The 21312-nt window shown below is 47.4% G+C and overlaps 1 protein-coding gene across 8 annotated transcripts in view; it reads left to right on the forward strand.

Annotated features, from left to right (window-relative positions):
• Nucleotides 1-21312, forward strand: part of AP1S2 (adaptor related protein complex 1 subunit sigma 2) — a 172404-nt gene that overhangs the window by 91630 nt on the left and 59462 nt on the right. Inside the window, exon 5 of one of the 8 annotated variants that reach the window (XM_068270778.1) lies at nucleotides 13992-14321. The exons of 6 other annotated variants lie outside the window; for them this stretch is intronic. In XM_068270778.1, the coding sequence (XP_068126879.1) occupies nucleotides 13992-14027 (36 nt within the window). In that variant the 3' untranslated portion in view covers nucleotides 14028-14321. Of the gene's footprint in view, nucleotides 1-13991; nucleotides 14322-21312 lie in introns of those variants that run through there. One more of the 8 variants, XM_068270779.1, reaches the window with a different exon arrangement.

The following is a 21312-nucleotide window of genomic DNA, read 5'->3' on the forward strand; positions in this document are numbered from 1 at the left end:
CATGCGGAAGTGAATCATTAGTCACTTCCGCATGTGACGTTCTGCCGCGCGGGTGTCATGCGCGCGCTCTGCTTGCTTCAGTCGCCGCGATCTGTGAGGTCTGATCTGTGAGGCAGCAGCGGCATCGTCAGTGGGGACACCGGAGAGGCCAGCGGGGACACCGGAGAGGCCAGCCCCAGAGGTAACGGGCTCGCTACTGGTGGGGTCACCTGTCACTAGCTGGGGGGGCTCCTGTCACTATCTAACTGGGGGGGCACCTGTCACTATCTAACTGGGGGGGCACCTGTCACTATCTAACTGGGGGGGGCACCTGTCACTATCTAACTGGGGGGGCACCTGTCACTATCTAACTGGGGGGGCACCTGTCACTATCTAACTGGGGGGGCTCCTGTCACTATCTAACTGGGGGGGCACCTGTCACTATCTAACTGGGGGGGCTCCTGTCACTATCTAACTGGGGGGGCTCCTGTCACTATCTAACTGGGGGGGCACCTGTCACTATCTAACTGGGGGGGCACCTGTCACTATCTAACTGGGGGGGCACCTGTCACTATCTAACTGGGGGGGCACCTGTCACTATCTAACTGGGGGGGCACCTGTCACTATCTAACTGGGGGGGCACCTGTCACTATCTAACTGGGGGGGCACCTGTCACTATCTAACTGGGGGGGCTCCTGTCACTATCTAACTGGGGGGGCTCCTGTCACTATCTAACTGGGGGGGCACCTGTCACTATCTAACTGGGGGGGCTCCTGTCACTATCTAACTGGGGGGGCACCTGTCACTATCTAACTGGGGGGGCACCTGTCACTAACTGGGGGGGCACCTGTCACTATCTAACTGGGGGGGCACCTGTCACTATCTAACTGGGGGGGCACCTGTCACTATCTACCTGGGGGGGCTCCTGTCACTATCTAACTGGGGGGGCACCTGTCACTATCTAACTGGGGGGGCACCTGTCACTATCTAACTGGGGGGGCACCTGTCACTATCTAACTGGGGGGGCACCTGTCACTATCTAACTGGGGGGGCACCTGTCACTAACTGGGGGGGCTCCTGTCACTATCTAACTGGGGGGGCACCTGTCACTATCTAACTGGGGGGGCACCTGTCACTATCTAACTGGGGGGGCTCCTGTCACTATCTAACTGGGGGGGGGGCACCTGTCACTATCTAACTGGGGGGGCACCTGTCACTAACTGGGGGGTCACCTGTCACTATCTAACTGGGGGGGCTCCTGTCACTATCTAACTGGGGGGGCACCTGTCACTATCTAACTGGGGGGGGCACCTGTCACTATCTAACTGGGGGGGCTCCTGTCACTAACTGGGGGGGCTCCTGTCACTATCTAACTGGGGGGGCACCTGTCACTATCTAACTGGGGGGGCACCTGTCACTATCTAACTGGGGGGGCACCTGTCACTATCTAACTGGGGGGGCACCTGTCACTATCTAACTGGGGGGGCACCTGTCACTAACTGGGGGGTCACCTGTCACTATCTAACTGGGGGGGCTCCTGTCACTATCTAACTGGGGGGGCACCTGTCACTATCTAACTGGGGGGGCTCCTGTCACTATCTAACTGGGGGGGCACCTGTCACTATCTAACTGGGGGGGGACACCTGTCACTATCTAAGTGGGGGGCACCTGTCACTATCTAAGTGGGGGGCACCTGTCACTATCTAAGTGGGGGGCACCTGTCACTAAAGGGGCATTCTGCTTATTTATGTGAAATGCTGTCTATTTATGTGCCTCATGACTGCTGAATTTGTCTTGTTGGGGGCCTCATGATTTGTTGGGGGCATCATGATTGCTAAATTTGTCTTGTTGGGGGCCTCATGATTTTTTGGGGGCCTTATGATTGCTAAATTTGTCTTGTTGGGGGCATCATGATTGCTGAATTTGTCTTGTTGGGGGCCTCATGATTTGTTGGGGGCCTCATGATTGCTGAATTTGTCTTGTTGGGGGTCACATGATTGCGAACTGTGAGACTATGGAAAAGCTGAATCGTCATCATGAGACAATAGCATTAAACCTACTTTTTTAGCTTTTTAAAACGGAAAATAAAACTGGGAGGTTCTAAAAAAAAACCCACATTTTTCAGGAGTAGGATGGATGAAATTGTTTATCTTCACAGTTTATTTTCAACTTGGATTTTCCATAATGTTCATGTATGAGTTAAAACGTTTGTATGTAGTTTAAATTGCTGTTGCCACTTTGCGATAAGTGACTTTTGGGTTGCAGTTTGGACACTCGGCCTCCAAAAGGTTCACCACCACTATCCTAATCTAATGTCCCACATTGCTAAGTTCATGTAAATTTGTCTCCACCCGTGGCCACACCCGCATTCTGGTCCATGGCCACACCCATTTTTCGGCGCGGCGCGCTACGCGCGCCGCTCAATGGTACCCTCGTGTTTTCTGGCGCGCGTACTTCACCATTATTTTAAATTGCATTTTGTGAAAAGCGCTGCCAATCTAATTATCCTTTAATTGCATTTTTTCCGGGGGGGGGGGGGGCAGCGGCTCTAGCAAGAACCTTCGGCCCTCCACCATGGGGTCTGAAAAAAAAATGGCCCTCCATGCCCATGAAGTTGGACAGCACTGCTTTAGAAGATCCGGAAATGTGCTGAGCTCCCGATACTATACAAAGTAATGAAAGCCTCACAGCCAGACACCAGCCGTATACAGGTAGAAACACGCCGGTATCCAAGTAACCCAGATTGTTCTACAGCTGAATGCTGAGCTTTTCATTCGCTGGCTTAAAACAAAAGATAATACAACCCCTGCTTAGATGCAATCTGTATTTCACATTAAACAAAGAGAAAAGCACACATCTCAGAAACGCTGTGCAGGTCGCTCTCCCACGATACAGCTCATCTGCAGCAGATTGCCTTTTTAAAGTGAACCTCAGTCGACATTAAAGAGGAACTCCAGCCTAAACAAACATACTGTCATTAAGTTACATTAGTTATGTTCATTAAAATACATAGGTAATATAATCTCTTACCCACCCTGTTTTAAATTAACCTCCTTGGCGGTAATCCCGAGCTGAGCTCGGGCTATGCCGCCGCGGAGGGTGCCGCTCAGGCCCTGCTGGGCCAATTTGCATAATTTTTTTTTTCAAACACGCAGCTAGCACTTTGCTAGCTGCGTGTTTGTTGCGATCGCCGCCGCCAATCTGCCGCTACCCGGCGTGAAAGAGGGCCCCTCCCGCAGACCCCTTGCGCAGCCTGGCCAAGCACCGCCAGGCTGCACTATGGGGTGGATCGGGACCCCCCCTGACGTCACATGTCGATGTCGTCATCACGATCGTTGCCATGGCGGCGGGGGAAGCCCATACAGGAAATCCCGTTCAGAACTGGATTTCCTGTTGGGATTATGCGCCGGCGGCGATCGAAGCGTACGGGCTAACGCCGCAGGGAGGGGGAAAGCATGTAGCTAGCGCTAGGCTAGCTACATGTTTAAAAAAAAAATTAGGCAAAAAAAAAACCCTCCCGCGGCCGTGCGCCGCAATAAATCATAACGCCGGGGAGGTTAACAGGCAAATGTTTGATTTCATGATGGCAGCCATCTTTTTGGTTGAAAGGAGGTGACCGGGAGAATGATACAGTTCCAACTGTCCCGTGTCCTGAGCACCTCTCCAGTTGCTAGGCAACGTGAACAACAACAGAGGAAATCCCATCATGCTCTGCACAGCATCAGGGAAACGAAGCTCGGGCTTTTTTTCTTTCATGGATGGGAGCGTAGGTAAAAATGCAGCAAAAATGATGCTTTGGTAAATGAAACAAAATTCTGATGCTGTGAAACTGTTAAAGAAACACCAAACCTTTTCAGTGCTGCTAAGTAGATTTTTAGTCTGGAGGTTCACTTTAAAGTGAACCCGAGGTGAGAGTAATATGGAGGCTGCCATACTTATTTCCTGCAACAACATACTTCTCTAAGAGGGATGTCTCTGGATCCTGTAGAGGCTTTCCAGGCTGTTCTTCGGACCACTGTTGACACTTGTAGACCCTCCAAAGAAATCCAACACGAGCTTGTCCCTCCTCTTATTGAACGTGGCCATCCCAGTGGCGTAACTTTAATTCATGGAAACTTTGGGCCCGCCCCAATGTTCACACCCCTCCCCTAGGTGCCCTTCACGGCCCTAAGGCCCATCACGCAAAGATCATATAATAAGTGTGCCCATTATGATCTTCACCCATAACAAGTGTAGCCACAAAAACACCTGATGTGAAGTATAGTCCCCTGTATCAGAGGAAGGGAGGGTTAGTAGTCGGGGGGCCCCCACAGCTCGGTGCTCCCCTGTAGTTACGGCCCTGCGGCCATGGTGAGGCGTTTGGCACAAATATCCCCCGACTCCCTCAGTAACTTTTGGATTGCCTGGTTAGCAAGCTTATTACTTGATTTTTTTATTTTATGCCTGACAGTTACAAAAAAAAAAAAAAAAAGCAAATTGTCTGCCTCTAATTAGTGACGGACGGATGGTTTGAAAATGTTTCCGCGAATGTTCGCAATCCGAATGTTTGCAATCTGGATGTTCGCGGCGAACCTCATTGACTTTACTGGCAGGTGAACGTCAAAAACCTTCTGGGCATATTTGCAGCCACAGTAGCTTTTGAAAAGGTGTCAAAACTGTCCAAAAAACATGCCAGAGGAGGGAATAAATGGCAAAATTGTCCCCTAAAAATATGTATTTTACACAGAGGCTTTTTTTTCTTTACTGTTTTAACCTCCTGAGCGTTACGCGGCTCAGGAGGTTTTGCTAGCCTGAGTCCCCAAGTATAAAACTGTTAAGTCATATGGCTGCATAAGGTGTTAGCTAGCACTAGGCTAGCTAGTATAAGTGTCCACAACCCCCCGATCCAGCCGCTTATACATTACCCAGCCTCTATCCAGCGATTGTGCAGCCTCCCCGCACAGCTCCGGTCTTCTGTATGGAGAGGATCGTACATGACGTCATGCGCAGTCCCGAGATTCCCCATAGAGAAGATCAAGGCTGCGCGGGGAGGCTGCGGCGATCGCTGGAACCAGGCTGGGTAATGTATAAGTAGCTGGATGGGGGGGGGGGGTTATGGGCACTTATACTAGCTAGCCTAGTGCTAGCTAACACCTTATGCAGCCATTTAACCTAATAGTTTTATACGGGAAGACTACAGAGGCCAGTAAAACCTCTTGAGCGGCATGCTCAACAAGCAACAAGTAGATTTTTCACATTCTGTACCACCTGACTCAAGGGTGAAGAGTCAAAACATAGCTCTATGTTCAAATAGGAGGCAAGCGCGAACTTCACGTAAAGTTTGCAGTAAATACCAACGATGAACAGCGAATATTTGCAGCAAACTGTCCGCCGTGGCCAACCACAGACCATCACTACCGCTAATACTCTTAGCCGTAGACCCTGAACAAGAATGCAGAGCATGTGTAGGGTTAGGTAGGATCTGCGCACAGTATGGCACCATGAGGGAACCTGCACAGAGTAAGCCAGCACTTATTCAGTAAGGAGACCTTAAAGCGGATCCGAGATGAAAAACTAACTATAACAAGTAACTTGTCTATATATCTTATCTAAAGTTTAGATAGTTTGCACAGCAAATCTAGCTGCAAACAGCTTTAATAGAATATAATTATTTCTTCCTGTGATACAATGACAGCAGCCATGTTGTTTGTAAACATTACACAGAGGCAGGCTTATCTGCATCTTGAGCAAAAAAAACGAATCCTCCTCCCTCCTCCCCTCTGCCTCTGAAATCTCTGGCTAGTAACACCTCCTCCTTCCCCTGCCCAGACTGAGCTCCCATGAGCCCTTGCTACTGTCTGAAAATGCCTTGGCTCTCTGAAAACCCGTGGGCGTGGCTTGTTTAGTTTATAGGGAATTAGAGTATTAAAACAAAAACAAAAAAGTATTTGGCTTGAGGAATGCCCTATAAACAATAGGAAAGGAACATCATTATGCAATGCGTAAAAGTTCATCTCGGATCCACTTTAAGCAAGACTCCCTAATGCGGGGAATACACGGTACGTTTCTGTACTGTGTATCGAGCCGCTGATGGCTCGATTGATAATATCCGACGCGTCAGATACCTCGACGGATCGATTCCGCGCTCGATATCGCGGGCAGAACAATAGAATAAAACGAAAAGAAAAGAAGTGCCCGTGGGGACGCGCCGGAACCTAGCGTGTGGCTCGGTACAGAAACGTACCGTGTATTCCCAGCATAACACTGCTACTGCCTATAGAGCACGCCCTAGTGGCTGCAGCTCTGGTGCTTTGAGTCTGCCAGGAAAAAAGCGCGATATAAATGTTATTTGTCTTGTCTTAATTATGTGGAACATTAAAGGAAACCAGAGATGAACGCTTTGGCACAAAATAAACATATCCCCTGATAGATTTTACAAAATAAATGCTATACCTGGTATTTTTGCTGCTCTGGTGTGCCGGTTTTTATGGGGTTTTTTTTTACTAAAACTTCATGCAGAACACAGTTCATCAGAAAAGCATATTATTTAGTGGGCTGTGTGCAAAATGAAATCACCATTTCTAAAAACCTTGTATGACAAACAAATACAGATTTTAAAAAAAAACCTTTTTCAATATACCCTTACATTAGCAGACACTAGCAGCTCCTCCCATCTCATCACAGCTCTCTGTGATGCTGCAGTATACAGAACAGGAAAGCAGAGCCAGAAGGGGGCAGGCTTGGGCTTGAAAAGCCATCAGAGAAGACACTCAGCTATGATTCCTGAGCAAAGCCAGACTGAATACTCAGTCAGGGACTTTATCAGTGCTGATAACAAGCAGGCTGAGCAGTGAAGGATAAAACAGAAAGCAGGGTAGGTGTTTTCTCTAACGTCCTCACTGATATATATGGTAAAATACATGAGTGTGCTTCATCTCTGGTTCACTTTTAAGTTAGCCAGTAAATAGTATCATCCCGATTTGAAACTTCCTAGTTAGCAGAGGCTAAGATTCCTGTAATCTGCAGATTTCCAGAGGGTTTGTGGAGTTCAGCATCTCACAAGAGGGGAGATAATGCAACGTGAAGGGCATTGCTTTTTAGCCATAGAAAAGGTGGGAAGAGGCTGTCATTTATTTCAGTATTGGTAATGGACAATACTTCCTGAGCAGATGGAAATGCAAGTACAGACTTCATGGCTCTGATCAAATTACTTTTCTCCAAAGTGTCTCCGAAGGGGATTTTTTTATCATCTTATTTACAGAATAGCTTTTTAGCACCTTGCAAGTAAAAAAGTGCTAGCTACCACCCGCCGCATGTACCTACCTATCGCCACCAGCAGCATGTACCTACCTTACCTACCTATTGCCACCAGCAGCATGTTCCTACCACTCGCCTAGTAGCAGCATGGACCTATCTACCCTCCCTACTGCCAGCAGCATGTACTTTCCCTACCTACGACCCGCCCAGCAGCAGCATGCATCTACCTGTCCTCCTTAACTACCGCCCGCCCAGCAGCAGCATGTATCTACTCTCTCCCTACCTACCCTCCCTCCTGCCCACGGCAGCTACCTACCCTTCCTAACACCTGCAGCTACCTACTATACATATGCTTGTCTAGCCATAGCTACCTACTGTCCCTACAGCCCACCCAGCTGCAGCTACCTAACTGCAGTCTCTTCCACCCAAATTGCAACTACCTACCCTTCCATACAGCCCGCCCAGCAACAGGTACCTATTCTCCCCACTACTTTACTCTAGCTACCTACCTTCCGCCCAGCTGGTGCTACATTACCTACCTACCTACACTCTTCCTGTTCTGCAGCAGCTACCTAATCTCTCTACCTACCCTCCCTCCCAGTCACAGCTACCTGACCCCCATAGCAACTACTTCATCTCCTTACCTATCCTCCCACCCAGCTGGAGCTACCATACCTACCTATCTACACTTTCTCCTGTCCTGCAGAAGCTACCTAATCTCTCTACCTACCCTCCCTCCCAGTTGGGCTACCTACACTTCCTATCCTGCTGCAGCTGCAGCTACTTACCCTCCCTACCTATCCTCCCACCCAGCTGCAGCTGCCAACTTCCTGAGAACCTGGAGAGGTTTAGCCAGGGTGGCATGCATATGGGGGAGGAAATGGGCCCCAGGGTGGGGTAATGGCTGCATTTTATATGTGAGGTGACCGATGCACTTTAAATGTGGGGTAATTGCTGCATTTCATATGTGAAGTGATTGATGCATTTTAAATGCAGGGTAATTGCTGTATTTTATTTGTGGGGGTTATTGCTGCTATGCATATGTGGAGCGATTTCTGCTTTTCATATGTGGGGTAATTGCTGCATTTTATATATGAGGGTAGTTTCTGTATTTCATATGTGGGGGTAATTGCTGCACTTAAATATAGAGTGGCCTTTAATGTCTGAGCTGTTTCCTTCTTAACCAAAACTGACAGTATTCCGTATAAATTGCTGTGTTGGCACTCTGTGATAAATAAGTGGATTTTGGGTATCCGTTTGGGCACTCAGCCTGTAAAAGGTTCCCCATCACTGCTTTTTGATAATTGCATCCCCATATTTCAGGGAAAGCTTTGCATTGCGAGCATTTCCAGTCACAGAGCTCTTTCATAATTTACAGTAACAGCTGTCATGTATTCCTAGCAATGGTTGCTGCATTCAGCCTGCCTCAGTGTGTGTGTCTGGTTGTGTTTCTGGCTGCACTGAGGAATGTACGTGTCCTCCTGTGAGGTGTGAGGAGGATGAGGAGAAGGCGCAGCACAAGGTAACCTTGGCGAGATCCGGGTGAAGATGGATTGCAGGTGCGCCTTGGGCTGTTTCCTCAGCCTTCTCATTGTCTGTGAGCTCGACTCCTTCCTGCCTAAATTAATGATGTCTCTTGTAATGCATTATGCAGCATGCAAACGGCCTATTATCACAGGCCCAGATCATTTTCCAGAAGCTGCAGCATTATGATGGACTGTCTGGCTTTAATGGGGCTTTTTGCTGTCTTGAATCTCTAAACCGGAAACCTAGACGCATCAAATGGCGCGCTGGTCACTTTGTCGTCCGGGATAGTGTGTGTTGTGATGTACAGTGTGTCCTATACAGTGACTGCTGCAGTAACTGAATTACTATGCAAACAGTTATCTACTCTCTATGTGTCAGGTAGCGTTGCCTGCTGCAGCTCTGCCTGTTAACTAGCCAACCCCGCCATTGCCACATAACGCCAATCCTTTGCTCACTACACTGGCTACCCTTTTCCATATTAACATGCTAACATTCAAATCCCTACACGACCTAGGCCCAGGATACCTGAAAAATTTGTTGCAATTGCATCACACCTACCACAACCTCAGATCAAAAGGATCCAATAACTTGACCACCCCCAGAGTTCAACTAAAAACCTTTGGAGCCAGAGATTTCTGTCATGCTGCCCCATCCCTGTGGAATGCCTTGCCTAATTTAATCAAGACAGCTCCAACCTTGAGCACATTTAAATCAAAACTAGAAAGCTACCGGTTTAGTCTGGCATGTACGATCACATAACTTTTTACCCCCTGTACACATCACTATGTACTGATCTGAGACAAGCTTATGCGCTTTTGGTCCTATGGGAGAAAAGCACTTGACAAATGTTTCATTGTTGTTGGCTATCAAACCTATGTATGTACTTTATGTATATACACTAAGTAGCCAAGACATTAGAGACACCTTCTAATAACGAGTTGGTCCACCTTTAGCTCTGATTACAGCTGATATTCTTCTTGGCATGGACTGAACAAGATGCTGCTACGTTGCTGAGGAATGTTGGCCCATGCTGACATAATGGCAGCTCTAAGTTGGGTCAGATTGGGTTGGTGGCGTTTCCAAGTTTTTAAGTGATCTTTTGACTTCGTCCCTCGAAAGCTCAATACGATTGAGGGAGATCGGGGGACTGAGCTGGTCATGGAATAGGTTAAACTTTGATTATTGTTCCTCAAACCAATATAAGACCGATTGAGCATGGTGGAAAGGGCCCACAACAGGTGTCTTTTCCTATTTTTCTGTGATACCAAAGGCACTCTTGATGGTCTCCTGCTGCTATAGCCCATCCTTTGCAAAGACCGTCTTATGTGTTGGGATATGCTTAGTGATGCACTTGCATTGAATACAACTGTTGTTGCCCTTCTGTTGCTGCGGACTATGGGCTTGGCCTATGGGTTTCATGTGAAACGCACACGTGATCGTACGGAAACCTTCACTTGTAACGCGAAGTAACGTTGTTTGCATGAGAACCTTTGCGCGCGGCAGAACACGTGATCACTGCTGTGATAGCAGTTATCACGCTTTAGAGAATCGAGCCTTATGTGTGCTACTTGCCTTTTACCTCTCTCGTTCACCAGCCTTTTTCAACCAGAATAGTTTTTATTGCTTGAAGTTTTTTGCCAATCTCTAAACACCCAAGATACTGTTTAGTGAGAAAATTCAATAACAGCTGGTGCCAGCAACTCTGAAACCACAATCATTCTTCATTTATAGCCCTTTAACTCTTTCGTCTTACCTATTTTGACATTAAATTAAGCGAGAACTACGTTGTCCGAAGCTGAGTGTTCCTTATATCGGTAACTCTGTGTTGTTACGTCACTGTTACATACAGTAGTTACATAGTTTGGTTGAAAAAAGACATCTGTCCATCAAGTTCAACCAGAAAAAAAACACACACCATCCTCAACCCGCACATTTCTCAGTTGATCAAGGGGAAGGTTAAAAATTACCAAGGAGCTATAGTTAGCAGACTGTGCTTTATGCAGTTCTCATGCACAACTGCTAGTTCCATTAGCACCTATGAGCTCACTGGCTCCAGCCTGCTGATCACCTGACATCTAACTGCTAAACAGTAACCAGCACAACTGCCATCTTTGTGTTTACTATTTACCTGCGTCAGTGTTTTACTTCAGCTTACATCTAGAAATATGCCTGAAGAAGGGGACTAGATCCCAGAAAGCTTGCATTATTTCACTTTATCAGTTAGCCATTAAAAGGTATTATTTTTACAAAGACTTTATTTTTTTCTACCTAACGTACATTAGCACCTATGCGAGCACTACTGCCCATAACAAAGGTTAGCTTGATAACCTAATGAATGACCGGTACTGTTCAAGAGCTAATTGAGGGTTGGTTCACACCCGGCGATCATTCGTGTCCGCGATCATGATTCGGCCGGTTAAAACTCGCAGTGTGCTGTGATTTGCGCTTGTGATTCCTGTTCAATAGAACGAGAAACACAGCGCGATCGCCCCCATAACGCTGCATGCAGCTCGTTTGTGATTGATCTCAAACGCTGCAGTGTGAATGTATCTATAGGGACACATTAGAAGCAGCGCTTTGCTGATTGCCGGTGATCAGCCAAGCGCTAAGAAAGTGGCCAGTGTGAACCAGCCCTAACCCTTTGCCTGCCAAGCATGTGCCTAATACCTGCATGGCAGGCAAATGCTCCTACTGACAAAAACGCACCCGTACATTTTCCCCCTGGAAGAAGTGGGAGGGGAGCCGACATCATTCCTCCCTCCCTCTCCATGGGGCCCCCCCTGCTGTGTGTATTTATCTCACCCGTTCGTTCAATCCATGCGATGTGTCCCCGCCGGCCGCCATCTCCTCTCTTCCTCTTTCCTATATGATGCGCAATCACACGTCATCACACGTCATACAGGGAAACGGGAAGAGAGGAGCCTGCTCTATGGAGTAGAACTTGAACCACCCAGAGTTTGCCCAGCAAGCTCATGGTGAACCAGAACTCCTAGGAGTGTGTGTATGGGGCTGAAAGAGACTAAAAAAGCCTCCTTACTAAAATGCTTTGCAAAACAGCCCTCTCTTCTCCCCCCCCCCCCCCCTCCTTCTCTCTCCCTCCCTCTATCTCTCTCCCTTCCTCCCCCCCTCCCTCTCCGCCTCCCTTCCTCCCTCCCCCCCCCTCCCTCCCTCTCCCCCCTCCCTCCCTCTCCTCTCCCTCCCTCTCTCTCCCCCCCTCCCTCTCCCCCCCCCCCTCCCTCTCCCCCCCCCCCCCCTCCCTCTCCCCCCCTCCCTCTCCCCCCCTCCCTTCCTCGCTCTCCCTCCCTTCCTCGCTCTCCCTCCCTCTCTCTCTCTCTCCCTCTCTCTCTCTCCCTCTCTCTCTCTCCCCCTCTCTCTCCCTCTCTCTCTCTCTCTCTCTCTCTCTCTCTCCCTCTCTCTCCCTCTCTCTCCCTCTCTCTCCCTCTCTCTCCCCCTCTCTCTCTCTCTCTCTCTCTCTCTCTCTCCCTCCCTCCCTCCCTCTCTCTCTCTCTCGCCCTCTCTCTCTCCCTCCCTCCCCCTCTCTCTCCCTCCCTCTCTCTCTCTCTCTCTCTCTCTCTCTCTCTCTCTCTCTCTTCCCCCCCCCCCCTCCTTCTCTCTCCCCCTCCCACCCTATCTCTCTCTCTCTCTCACACCATTGGAGCAAGTCAGTTGATATGATTGTTAAGCGGCTAAATATATTTAATAAAGCAGGCCTGTGCAGGCTCATTACCTAGCCATCGGAACGTTTCCGTGTTTTGGTGTTCACAGATTTAGCGCTGTTGGAAAAAAAAAATTGAATAGAAATGTAAATGGTTTTAGGCAGCACTGTTATTTCAGACGCTTATTGTATTTCTTCTTCTTGTGAAAGCGCTGTGCAGATTTTAGCAGCTGCTGGTCTGTGTTAGCCCCTTTCTTGCTTTATTTTTGGCGCATGCAATTTGTATCGACTCCGAGCTGCTCAGCCGCAGAATATAAATAACGAGCGGCAGTGTCTCGGTGAAAAGGAGAGTGTTATAAAATCATCCTAACAATGTTAACCAACCCCCCGATTTTTTTTGTGTGTGTGTAACCACCAATCAATGAAATGAAATTAACCTTCCCATCTCTTGATCATAGCGCGTGGCTGGATTCATCCGGCGGCCGCTAATAAAACCGATTACCCCCCCCCCCCCCCAGTGATTTCCCGATATGTAATCTATGACAGAGGGGAAGAATTACAGAGCTCATATTCCTGGTATTTTATTGATTTTCACATTTGAAAACAAAAATGTGTGTGTGTGTGTGTGTGTGTGTGTGTGTGTGTGTGTGTGTGTGTGTGTGTGTGTGTGTGTGTGTATATATATATATATATTTGTTTTTAAGATTGTAGTTTGCAGCCGTTTTTGTTATCTAAAAGCAAACCTGAAGGGAACATGAACTGATGAGATAAGCAATTGTATCCTATAGTCCTAATCCTGCATGCCTATTGGTCACGTTGCAAGCCTCACACTGGCGCACTTTCTTCTACCGGCTTGAAGGAGGAAGTGCCCATAGTAAGGCTTGCAGTGCATCCAATAGGACGCGTGCAGCCTCTTTGGAATGCAGGGCGGACGGTGGAATTATATGTAATGAACACCTTATATCCCCGCCGCGCACCTGCAGCAATGAAACTTCATTTGAATCACAAGAAACCACTGGCGGTTACTTGTGATGAGCATCCCTGTTCCTGAACCCTTGTTTTGTATTTAAAGGGAATTTAAAGTGAAACATTAACCCCTTCAAAATGAAGGAAACACAGCCTAGTTCTAAATAACTGAATATAAGAGGCGCCCTAGTGGTTTATAAAAGCATTTAAAAACAGTTTAAATCGACAAAATGTTTAAGGTGGCTTACCTCAAATGACGAAAATCTTTGTATAAACAAAAGATTTTATTAGTAGCACAGGCAACGCGTTTCGCGGGTCTGAGCCCGCTTCGTCAGGCCAATAACAGTGCCTATAGCAGCAGAGAGAAACTCCTCAATATACCAATATGTTAAAAGTAATATACATACTAGTTCTAAATAGGATGGGGACTGTACATTCATGTTTATCTCATCATGTTACTTCAGTTGTCCTGATTTCTGAAGGTCTTGGAGTTCCCATACGCATCACATGACCTGGGCAGCTTGCGTCATCTGCCAGTCTCTCGTTTACACCGTGCGCAGCTCTGTAAATCTTCCCCACTGAAACAACTGGCCAGAGGCTTGTGTCTCAACCTTCCTTTCTTTTGTAGCCCCGTCATGAGTTCTTTAATGTGCCAGTGTATTAAATGGCTGCACTCTTCATGCATGCAGAGTATCTGAGGACTGTCAGCGGGACTCGGCGCGGCAGAAAACGGCCCCCCGGGAAGCGGTGACATCATGCTGAGAGGAGTATTAAGCTTCCACCATAAACCTCATATGTCTCGTATACCTTATGTGCCTCATGTATGTATGTTTTCATGACTGAAGTTGCCTATCTCTCATGACTGGATTGTTAAGTCTTTAGTTTTGTTTTATTCAATTATTTTTGTTTAGCTGTACAAAATAAGTTAATAAAAATTTTTATTAGAAGCCTTTTGAAATGCTGCAAAAAAAGTTTCATTTTTTGGGAGCTCCACTAGATTTGCAAGCTGAGAAGACTGTTGCTTTACTGCTGCAGTAAAAGAGACTAACATTTACAAAAGCAAAGTCCTCAGACTTGGAACTTGATATTAAAGGGTGTCTGAAGTGTAAAAAAAAAAAAAAACTTAACGAGAGGGAAGGCTCTGGGCCCTATAGAACTTTCCTGTTCCTCTCTTGGTCACTTCATTCTAAACCTGGCTCCACTGTTAGCAGTCTGACTGATGGGTCAGGGATTGCTCTCTTCCTCTGTGAGAGGCTTCGAAAGTCTTTGGGAGCCCGAGGGCTTCCGAAGACTGGCCGATCCATACTGCGCATGCGGCAGTGCGCACTCTTTCGCATCAGCACATGCATGGTAAGGTTCAGGAACACTCGGACTGCCGAAGGCTCTCGCAGCTGGAAATTTGAGCGCAGGGGGCCATCGCTGGAACGGGGGGGGGGGCACCCAGGAGAGGAACGGAAGTCTCTGTACGCAGTGTTCCCCAACCCTGTCCTCAAGGCCCACCAACTGTGCATGTTGTGGAAATACACAGAGGTAGATAATTGGCTCTACTGAGGCACTAATTACCTCACCTGTGAATGTTTTTGGTTTCCTGCAAAATGTGTAGGGTTGGTGGGCCTTGAGGACAGGGTTGGGGAGCTCTGCTTTTTTACCCTTTAAACTCACTTTAAAGGTTTGTTAATGTGGCCCTTAATGTTAATTATTAGGGTGACATTGTGGGAAATTGGCTCTTTACCAATCTGCTATATGGAGGGGTTGGTTGGTGAGCAAGCAGCCACATTCTTTGCTTGTGATTTATATTGTGGAGCAGCAGTTCGCATAGTAGATTCTTGGCCAATATGGTGCCGAACATCGTCTTAACCAAGGCTTTCCTAGTATGTGGGCAGGGCTGGCACTACCATAGAGGGAACCTGGGCAGGTGCCCCAGGGCTCTAAAGTGTTCACTCCCCCCCAGGGCTCTAAAGTGTTCACTCCCCGGGACAGGTGAGTCGCTATGCTACCAAAAAACTTTGGAGGGGAGCACGATAAAGTTGGGTGAAGATCTGGTGGGAGCGGTTCTCAGTAGCCAGATTTGGGGTCCTGGTGGGGTGAATTTACACCAGGGGGGGAGTGAGGGAGCCCCCAGGTTACTTTAAAGCTGCATTTGCTGCCAGGGGGTAAGGGAGCCCCTAGGTCACTTTGGGGGAGAAATTGCTGCTGGGGGGGCGATCAGGTTACTTCGGGGGTGAATTTGCTGCCGGAGGAGGGGGGGAGGGGTCCAGGTTACTTTTTCTGCTCGCTGGGGCCTCTTGTAGCTAGAACCAGCCCTGCCTGTGGGAAGCTTTAGCCCCTGTTATCTACCGGTATGAGGTTGCTGTATTTTTACTGCAGTGTAATAAAATGAGACCCTTTAGAACTTGCCAGTCAAACAAGCAGGTGGAGTATTGTATAAAATCACATTTTCATTTTTAAATGTATCAACTTGACCCCAAACAGTTTAGCAGGCATACTTAATAGCAGTAATATATCCTGAAGGCCTGTATCTCTGTGCCATGCCTGTGCTTAAGGGGCGTAACTACATAATGTTTAAGTCATTCCCTCCTCACCCTCCCCCCTCCCCCCCCCAACATTTAACTAACCTACGTCACAGGGGAGCCTGCTCCTGTATGTAATGAGAGCAGCAGTGGAGCGTAGATAACCTCCTTCCAGCAGCGGGACATCCCCTCTTCAGTGTACAAGCACAGTACAGCCAATCACCACGCCACCCTCCTGTCACCAGGATGGGAGCCATGCGGCGATGTAATGTATAACACTGCTGCGCTGTATTACGTATAGGAATTGGGTTTGTGGGAGCTGTTGTCACCTCCCTGTTGGAAACTGGGACCTGGAAATCAGTACATTCTGTCAAGAGCAGCAATGGCTGTTTTACCTGCTTTGGTTTTCCTGGCTTATAAACCAGCACCATGCATTTTATGGTAACGATTCAGTCCTGTGGGTTTCTCTTAAAGTGGATCCGAGATGAACTTTTATTCATTGCATAATTGTGTTCCTTACATATATAGTTTATAGGGCATTCCTCAAGCCGAATACTTATTTTTTGTTTTAATACTCTAATTCCCTATAAACTAAACAAGCCTCGCCCACAGCTTCTCCAAAACGCCAAGGCACTCAGACCCATGTAGCAAGGGCTTATGGGAGCTCAGTCTGGGGAGGAGGAGGAGAAGGAGGTTGCTAGCCAGAGATTTCAGAGCGGAGGGGAGAGTGAATTTTTCACAGGCTGAGGGGTGGAGATGCAGTTGCAGATTACCTGTGTAATGATGACAAACAGAACATGGCTGCCCTCATTGTATCACAGGAATACATCATCATAAACTGTTGAAGTGGTTTGCAGCCAGATTTGCTGTGTAAACTACCTAAACTTTAGATAAAATATATAGACAAGTTACTTGTTATAGTTATTCATCTCGGATCCGCTTTAACCACTTCAGGACCGCAGGCATACACCCCCCCCCCCCCCCCCCCAGTGACCAGGCCATTTTTCACAACACAGTGCTGTGCAGCTTTGTCAGCTTGCTGCACAGCCCTACAACTTGGCACACAAATTAATCTAACCTTTTATTGTCCTTAACAGGACATTCTTTTGAAGGTGTCTAATCACTCCTGCGATCCTTTTTTTTTTATTCTTTTATTCAACTTACACCGTCTGACTTTCCCTCCCTCCCCCTACCCAGTCCTGAATTGACTAAGACGGCGATCCGTCCTCTTCTCTGCCTCTTGTAGGCATCAGCCTATGAGAGGGCTTTGATCCCCTGCCACTCTGAGGGACAGCCGAGTGTCCCTTGTACAGCGCTGCACTAAATAGCAGCACTGTACGGATGTATGCAAAGGGGATTTCTTTCCCCTTTCGTTTACGAAAGGCCGACTAGCAGCGATAGCAGCTAGTAGGCTGATCAAGGAGCAGAGCTCAGTAGATGTCCCTGCTGAATTACAGCTCCAGAACTTGATGCCAATCGACGTTAGGCGGTCCTGCTGCTGCCACCTTCCCGACGCCCATCGACATTAGGCGGTCGGGAAGGGGTTAAAGAGAATCTGTACTCTAAAATTCTTACAATAAAAAGCATACCATTCTATTCATTATGTTCTCCCGGGCCCCTCTGTGCTGTTTCTGCCACTCCCTGCTGCAATCCTGGCTTGTAATTGCCAGTTTTAGGCAGTGTTTACAAACAAGACATGGCTGCTAACCAGCATGTGATAGGTTCAGAGAAGCTCAGTCTGTGACTCATACAGAGCCTGGAGGGGGTGTGGAGAGGGTGTGTATAGCTTCTCCCTATCACAAGCAGAGCAGCACATTCTTGCCTGAGCTGACAAAGGAAAGATTAGATTGGATAACCGAGATATTACAGCGACTGTGCAACTAGGAAAGGCTGCAGTGAGACAGACCATATTAGAACAGGTATAGGAACTTATAGGATAGAAGAAATAAGGCTCAACATTTTGTTACAGAGTCTCTTTAAACGGACTTACCTCAGTAGGCGGAAGCCTCTGCATCCTATTAAGGCTTCCCTGATCCTCTTCAGCCTCAGGGATCCAGCGCTGGCAGCCTCCGAAAAATCCGGCAAGGCTTGTCGGCGCAATTGCAGTAGCGCCTGCAGCTCTTGGCAATATTTAGCATCTGAGTTCCTGCGCAGACGAAGTAGCTGCTTTTCAATGGGCTCCAGCGGAAATAGCAGGGACAGATCGGGTCCAGGCGTAGGGCGACGATTTAGGTGTCGCCAGAAAGAGGAGAAAGAGAGCTTTAAAATGATATCCATCTTTCCATAGTTACATTGTATTACACAGGGCGACTTTTTCTGCTGAATGGAGCTGCTGACACTGGGGAAAGTGTGGTCCTGTGTAATACCAGTAACTATGGAAAGATGGATATCATTTTAAAGCTCTCTTTCTCCTCTTTCTGGCGACACCTAAATCGTCACCTTTTAGTTTTCTCTATTTTCGCGATTGAAATCGCGGCCGCGGCAATTTCAATCACGAGAATAGCGAAAACTAAAAGGCGTAGGGCGGCGTTTTATATATCATTGGAAAGAGAGCTTTAAAATGATATGCATCTTTCCATAGTTTCTGCACTGCTCGGAGTCCCTTTAAGAAACTGGATAAAGATAGACACCGCCCAATAGCCTTTCCCCCACCACACAGATTCTCTCACAGATTTTACACCAGCAACATTACTTTGGAACAAAAAAACGATGAGGATAAATGCATGGGCAGAAAGAGCAGGAAAACCAGCTTTTAGGAAATGCTTAACCTCAAAAGGCGAGTGGAGCTAAGCGGAGCAGACTGAGAAAGTTGGGCGCACTATAACACATAATGTAAACTATGCGCACAGACAGTAATTTGGACGCCATCAAACGACAGAACTCAAATTACCACTGGCGTAACAATAGGGAAAGCAGCCCCTGCCCCCGCTCATGGCCGTTTTGGGGGGGCAGGAGGGGACGCAGCATGAGGGGAGAGCTTTGCACATCAGCGGGGGGGAGGGACAGCCCCCTCACCTCGAGCTCTCCCCTCTGCGCTCCCCTCCTGCATCTATCTAAGCGTCAGCAGTGGCGGCGGCAGCTATAATTACCACCATTCCCCACGGAGGTTGCCGATCTGCAAGGGCTTCACATTACTTCCTGCTAAAACAGGAAGTAATGTGAAGCCCTTGCAGATCACATTACTTCCTGTTAAAACAGGAAGTAATGTGAAGCCCTTGCAGATCGGAGACCTCCGGTGGTGAATGGAGGTAATTATACCTGCTGCTGCTGCCGCTGCTGACACTTAGATATATGCAAGAGGGGAGAGCCCGAGGTGAGGGGGGGGGGGACTGTCCCCCCTCCCCGCTTATTTTCAAAGCTCTCTCCTCATGCTGCGACCCCTCCTGCCCCCCCCCCCCCAAACAGCCATGAGCGGGCTCCAGGGTGGGGGTGGGGGCCCACTCAAATTCTTGCAGGGGGGCCCGGGGACTTCTAGTTACGCCCCTGCATATTACTTTAAAAATTGTCTAATTCGGCCGCTGGCAATAGCTGCCAGCCAAATGACGTCTTACCCCCAAGTCCATGGCAGCCTGGAGGGGAATGAGTAATTAATGCCACCGGGACTTTTGCAGGAGCAGGCTGTACCCTGCACCCAAATCTCCCGGCGCCATTTGTGCATGTATGCGGGGCTACATACCAATATATAGCAAAGGAAAAGTTTCTAATCGTGAAACCAGGAGATTTTTCATGTTAAAGTGGGTATCCAGCATATTTTACTGTATTCTACTATATACTGTTACAGTTCTTTTTTTTAAAGCCACACGGACAGCCATGCTATCCCAGGAAAAAAAACTTATTCTGCTACATAACATATGAATTGTACTGTCCACTTTTTGATTTCAGTGGATTTTATATAGTAAATAAAGAGAATTCTGTTCCTGCCATTTGCCATCTTGATTCCCTCTAACTGAAGCCAATCCTGATGTCATTTCCTCCCTTACTTTTTTTTCTGCCCTCAGCCAATCAGTGAGGAGCAGGAATGTGGGTGGGGTGATGAGCAGCTTCCTTCTTGTTGGTAATGGCAAAAATAGAGTCAGGCTAACTGAGATTAGATTTATTACAGCAGAAACATTTCTGAATAGATTTAAATGCTTGCATTGCAGGGTCGGGTTGCTGGCTGCATAATAAACACAGAGCAGTGCGTAAATAGAATTTGGTTTTGTGGCTGACAATTCCTCTTTAAAGAGGAACTGTCTCGAAAATCTTAAAATTTAAAACACATACAAATAAGAAGTACATTTCTTCCAGAGTAAAATGAGCTACAAATGACTTTTCTCCTCTGTTGCTGTCCCTTACAGTAAGTATTAGAAATCTGACATTACCGACAGGTTTTGGGTTAGTCCATCTCTTCATGGGGGATTCTCAACATGGCCTTTATTCTTTATAAAGACATTCCCTGAAAAAGATTTATACAAAGATGCCGGCCAGCCTCCCTGCTCACCGTACACTTCTTTGGCAGTTGGACGGAGCAACTGCCATTCACTAAGTGCTGTTGAAAAAAAAAAACACCCTGAGAACCCTCCCCCATGAGAAGATGGTTAGTTTAAAATCTGTCGATAATGTCAGATTTCTACTACCTAAGTGACAGCAACATAGGAGAAAAGTAATTTATGGCTCATTTTACTTTGGAAGTAACATACTTCTTATTTGTATGTGTTTTACATTTATTTAAGATTTTCACGACAGTGGTCCTTCAAGCAGTTATGAATCTTGTGTAGCTGAGACCTCCTAGTCATCTGAATCCTAATGAAAACAGCACAAACAGAAACCAAATGCTATAAAAAGGCCCCTTTTGTCTGCTTGGTTTATAGGCCAGCTTACAATCGCCATATAGATGTTCCTATAGACGCACTGTATAATGTTCAGGCATGATGCGTCATCAGAGCGCTGCAGCACATCTGTCTTCATAAAATGTGTGATTGAATTGTGGCATCCGCCGCCCTGAGCAGAAAATTAATTCCTTTATATTTGCAGGGGGGGGGGGGGGGGGGTGATAAATAACAATAAAAGAGATGTCTTCTCAAGGTAAAGCGCTTGTGTCTGTTTACCGGTCATTAGGCAGTTGCAGTGAATGGTTTGATAGCCATTCGTTCATTACCAGGAGAGGAAGGAGCCACTTGCGTATAGATATTCCAGTTAGTCTGACAGATGAGAATAAGATCAGTGGGGTTTTTTTGTCATTTTTTGCAGAATGAAATGAAATCCACACAAATCGCCATCACTTTTTAAATACCTTGTGATAGCTGCCCATTTCGGTGTCGCTTGTGTAACCCCTTCACACCGGACTGTTGTCATTGCGTTACTTTACCCGTTTTTACCACAGGGTAGCGCTAAAGCAATGAAAATCTGTGGGGCATTTCAGATTAAGTGTCTGGAAGCGCCAAAAGCAACCGATCTGAT

Source organism: Hyperolius riggenbachi, chromosome 2 (genome assembly GCF_040937935.1).
Source record: "Hyperolius riggenbachi isolate aHypRig1 chromosome 2, aHypRig1.pri, whole genome shotgun sequence".
NCBI classification, from domain to species: Eukaryota; Metazoa; Chordata; class Amphibia; order Anura; family Hyperoliidae; genus Hyperolius; species Hyperolius riggenbachi.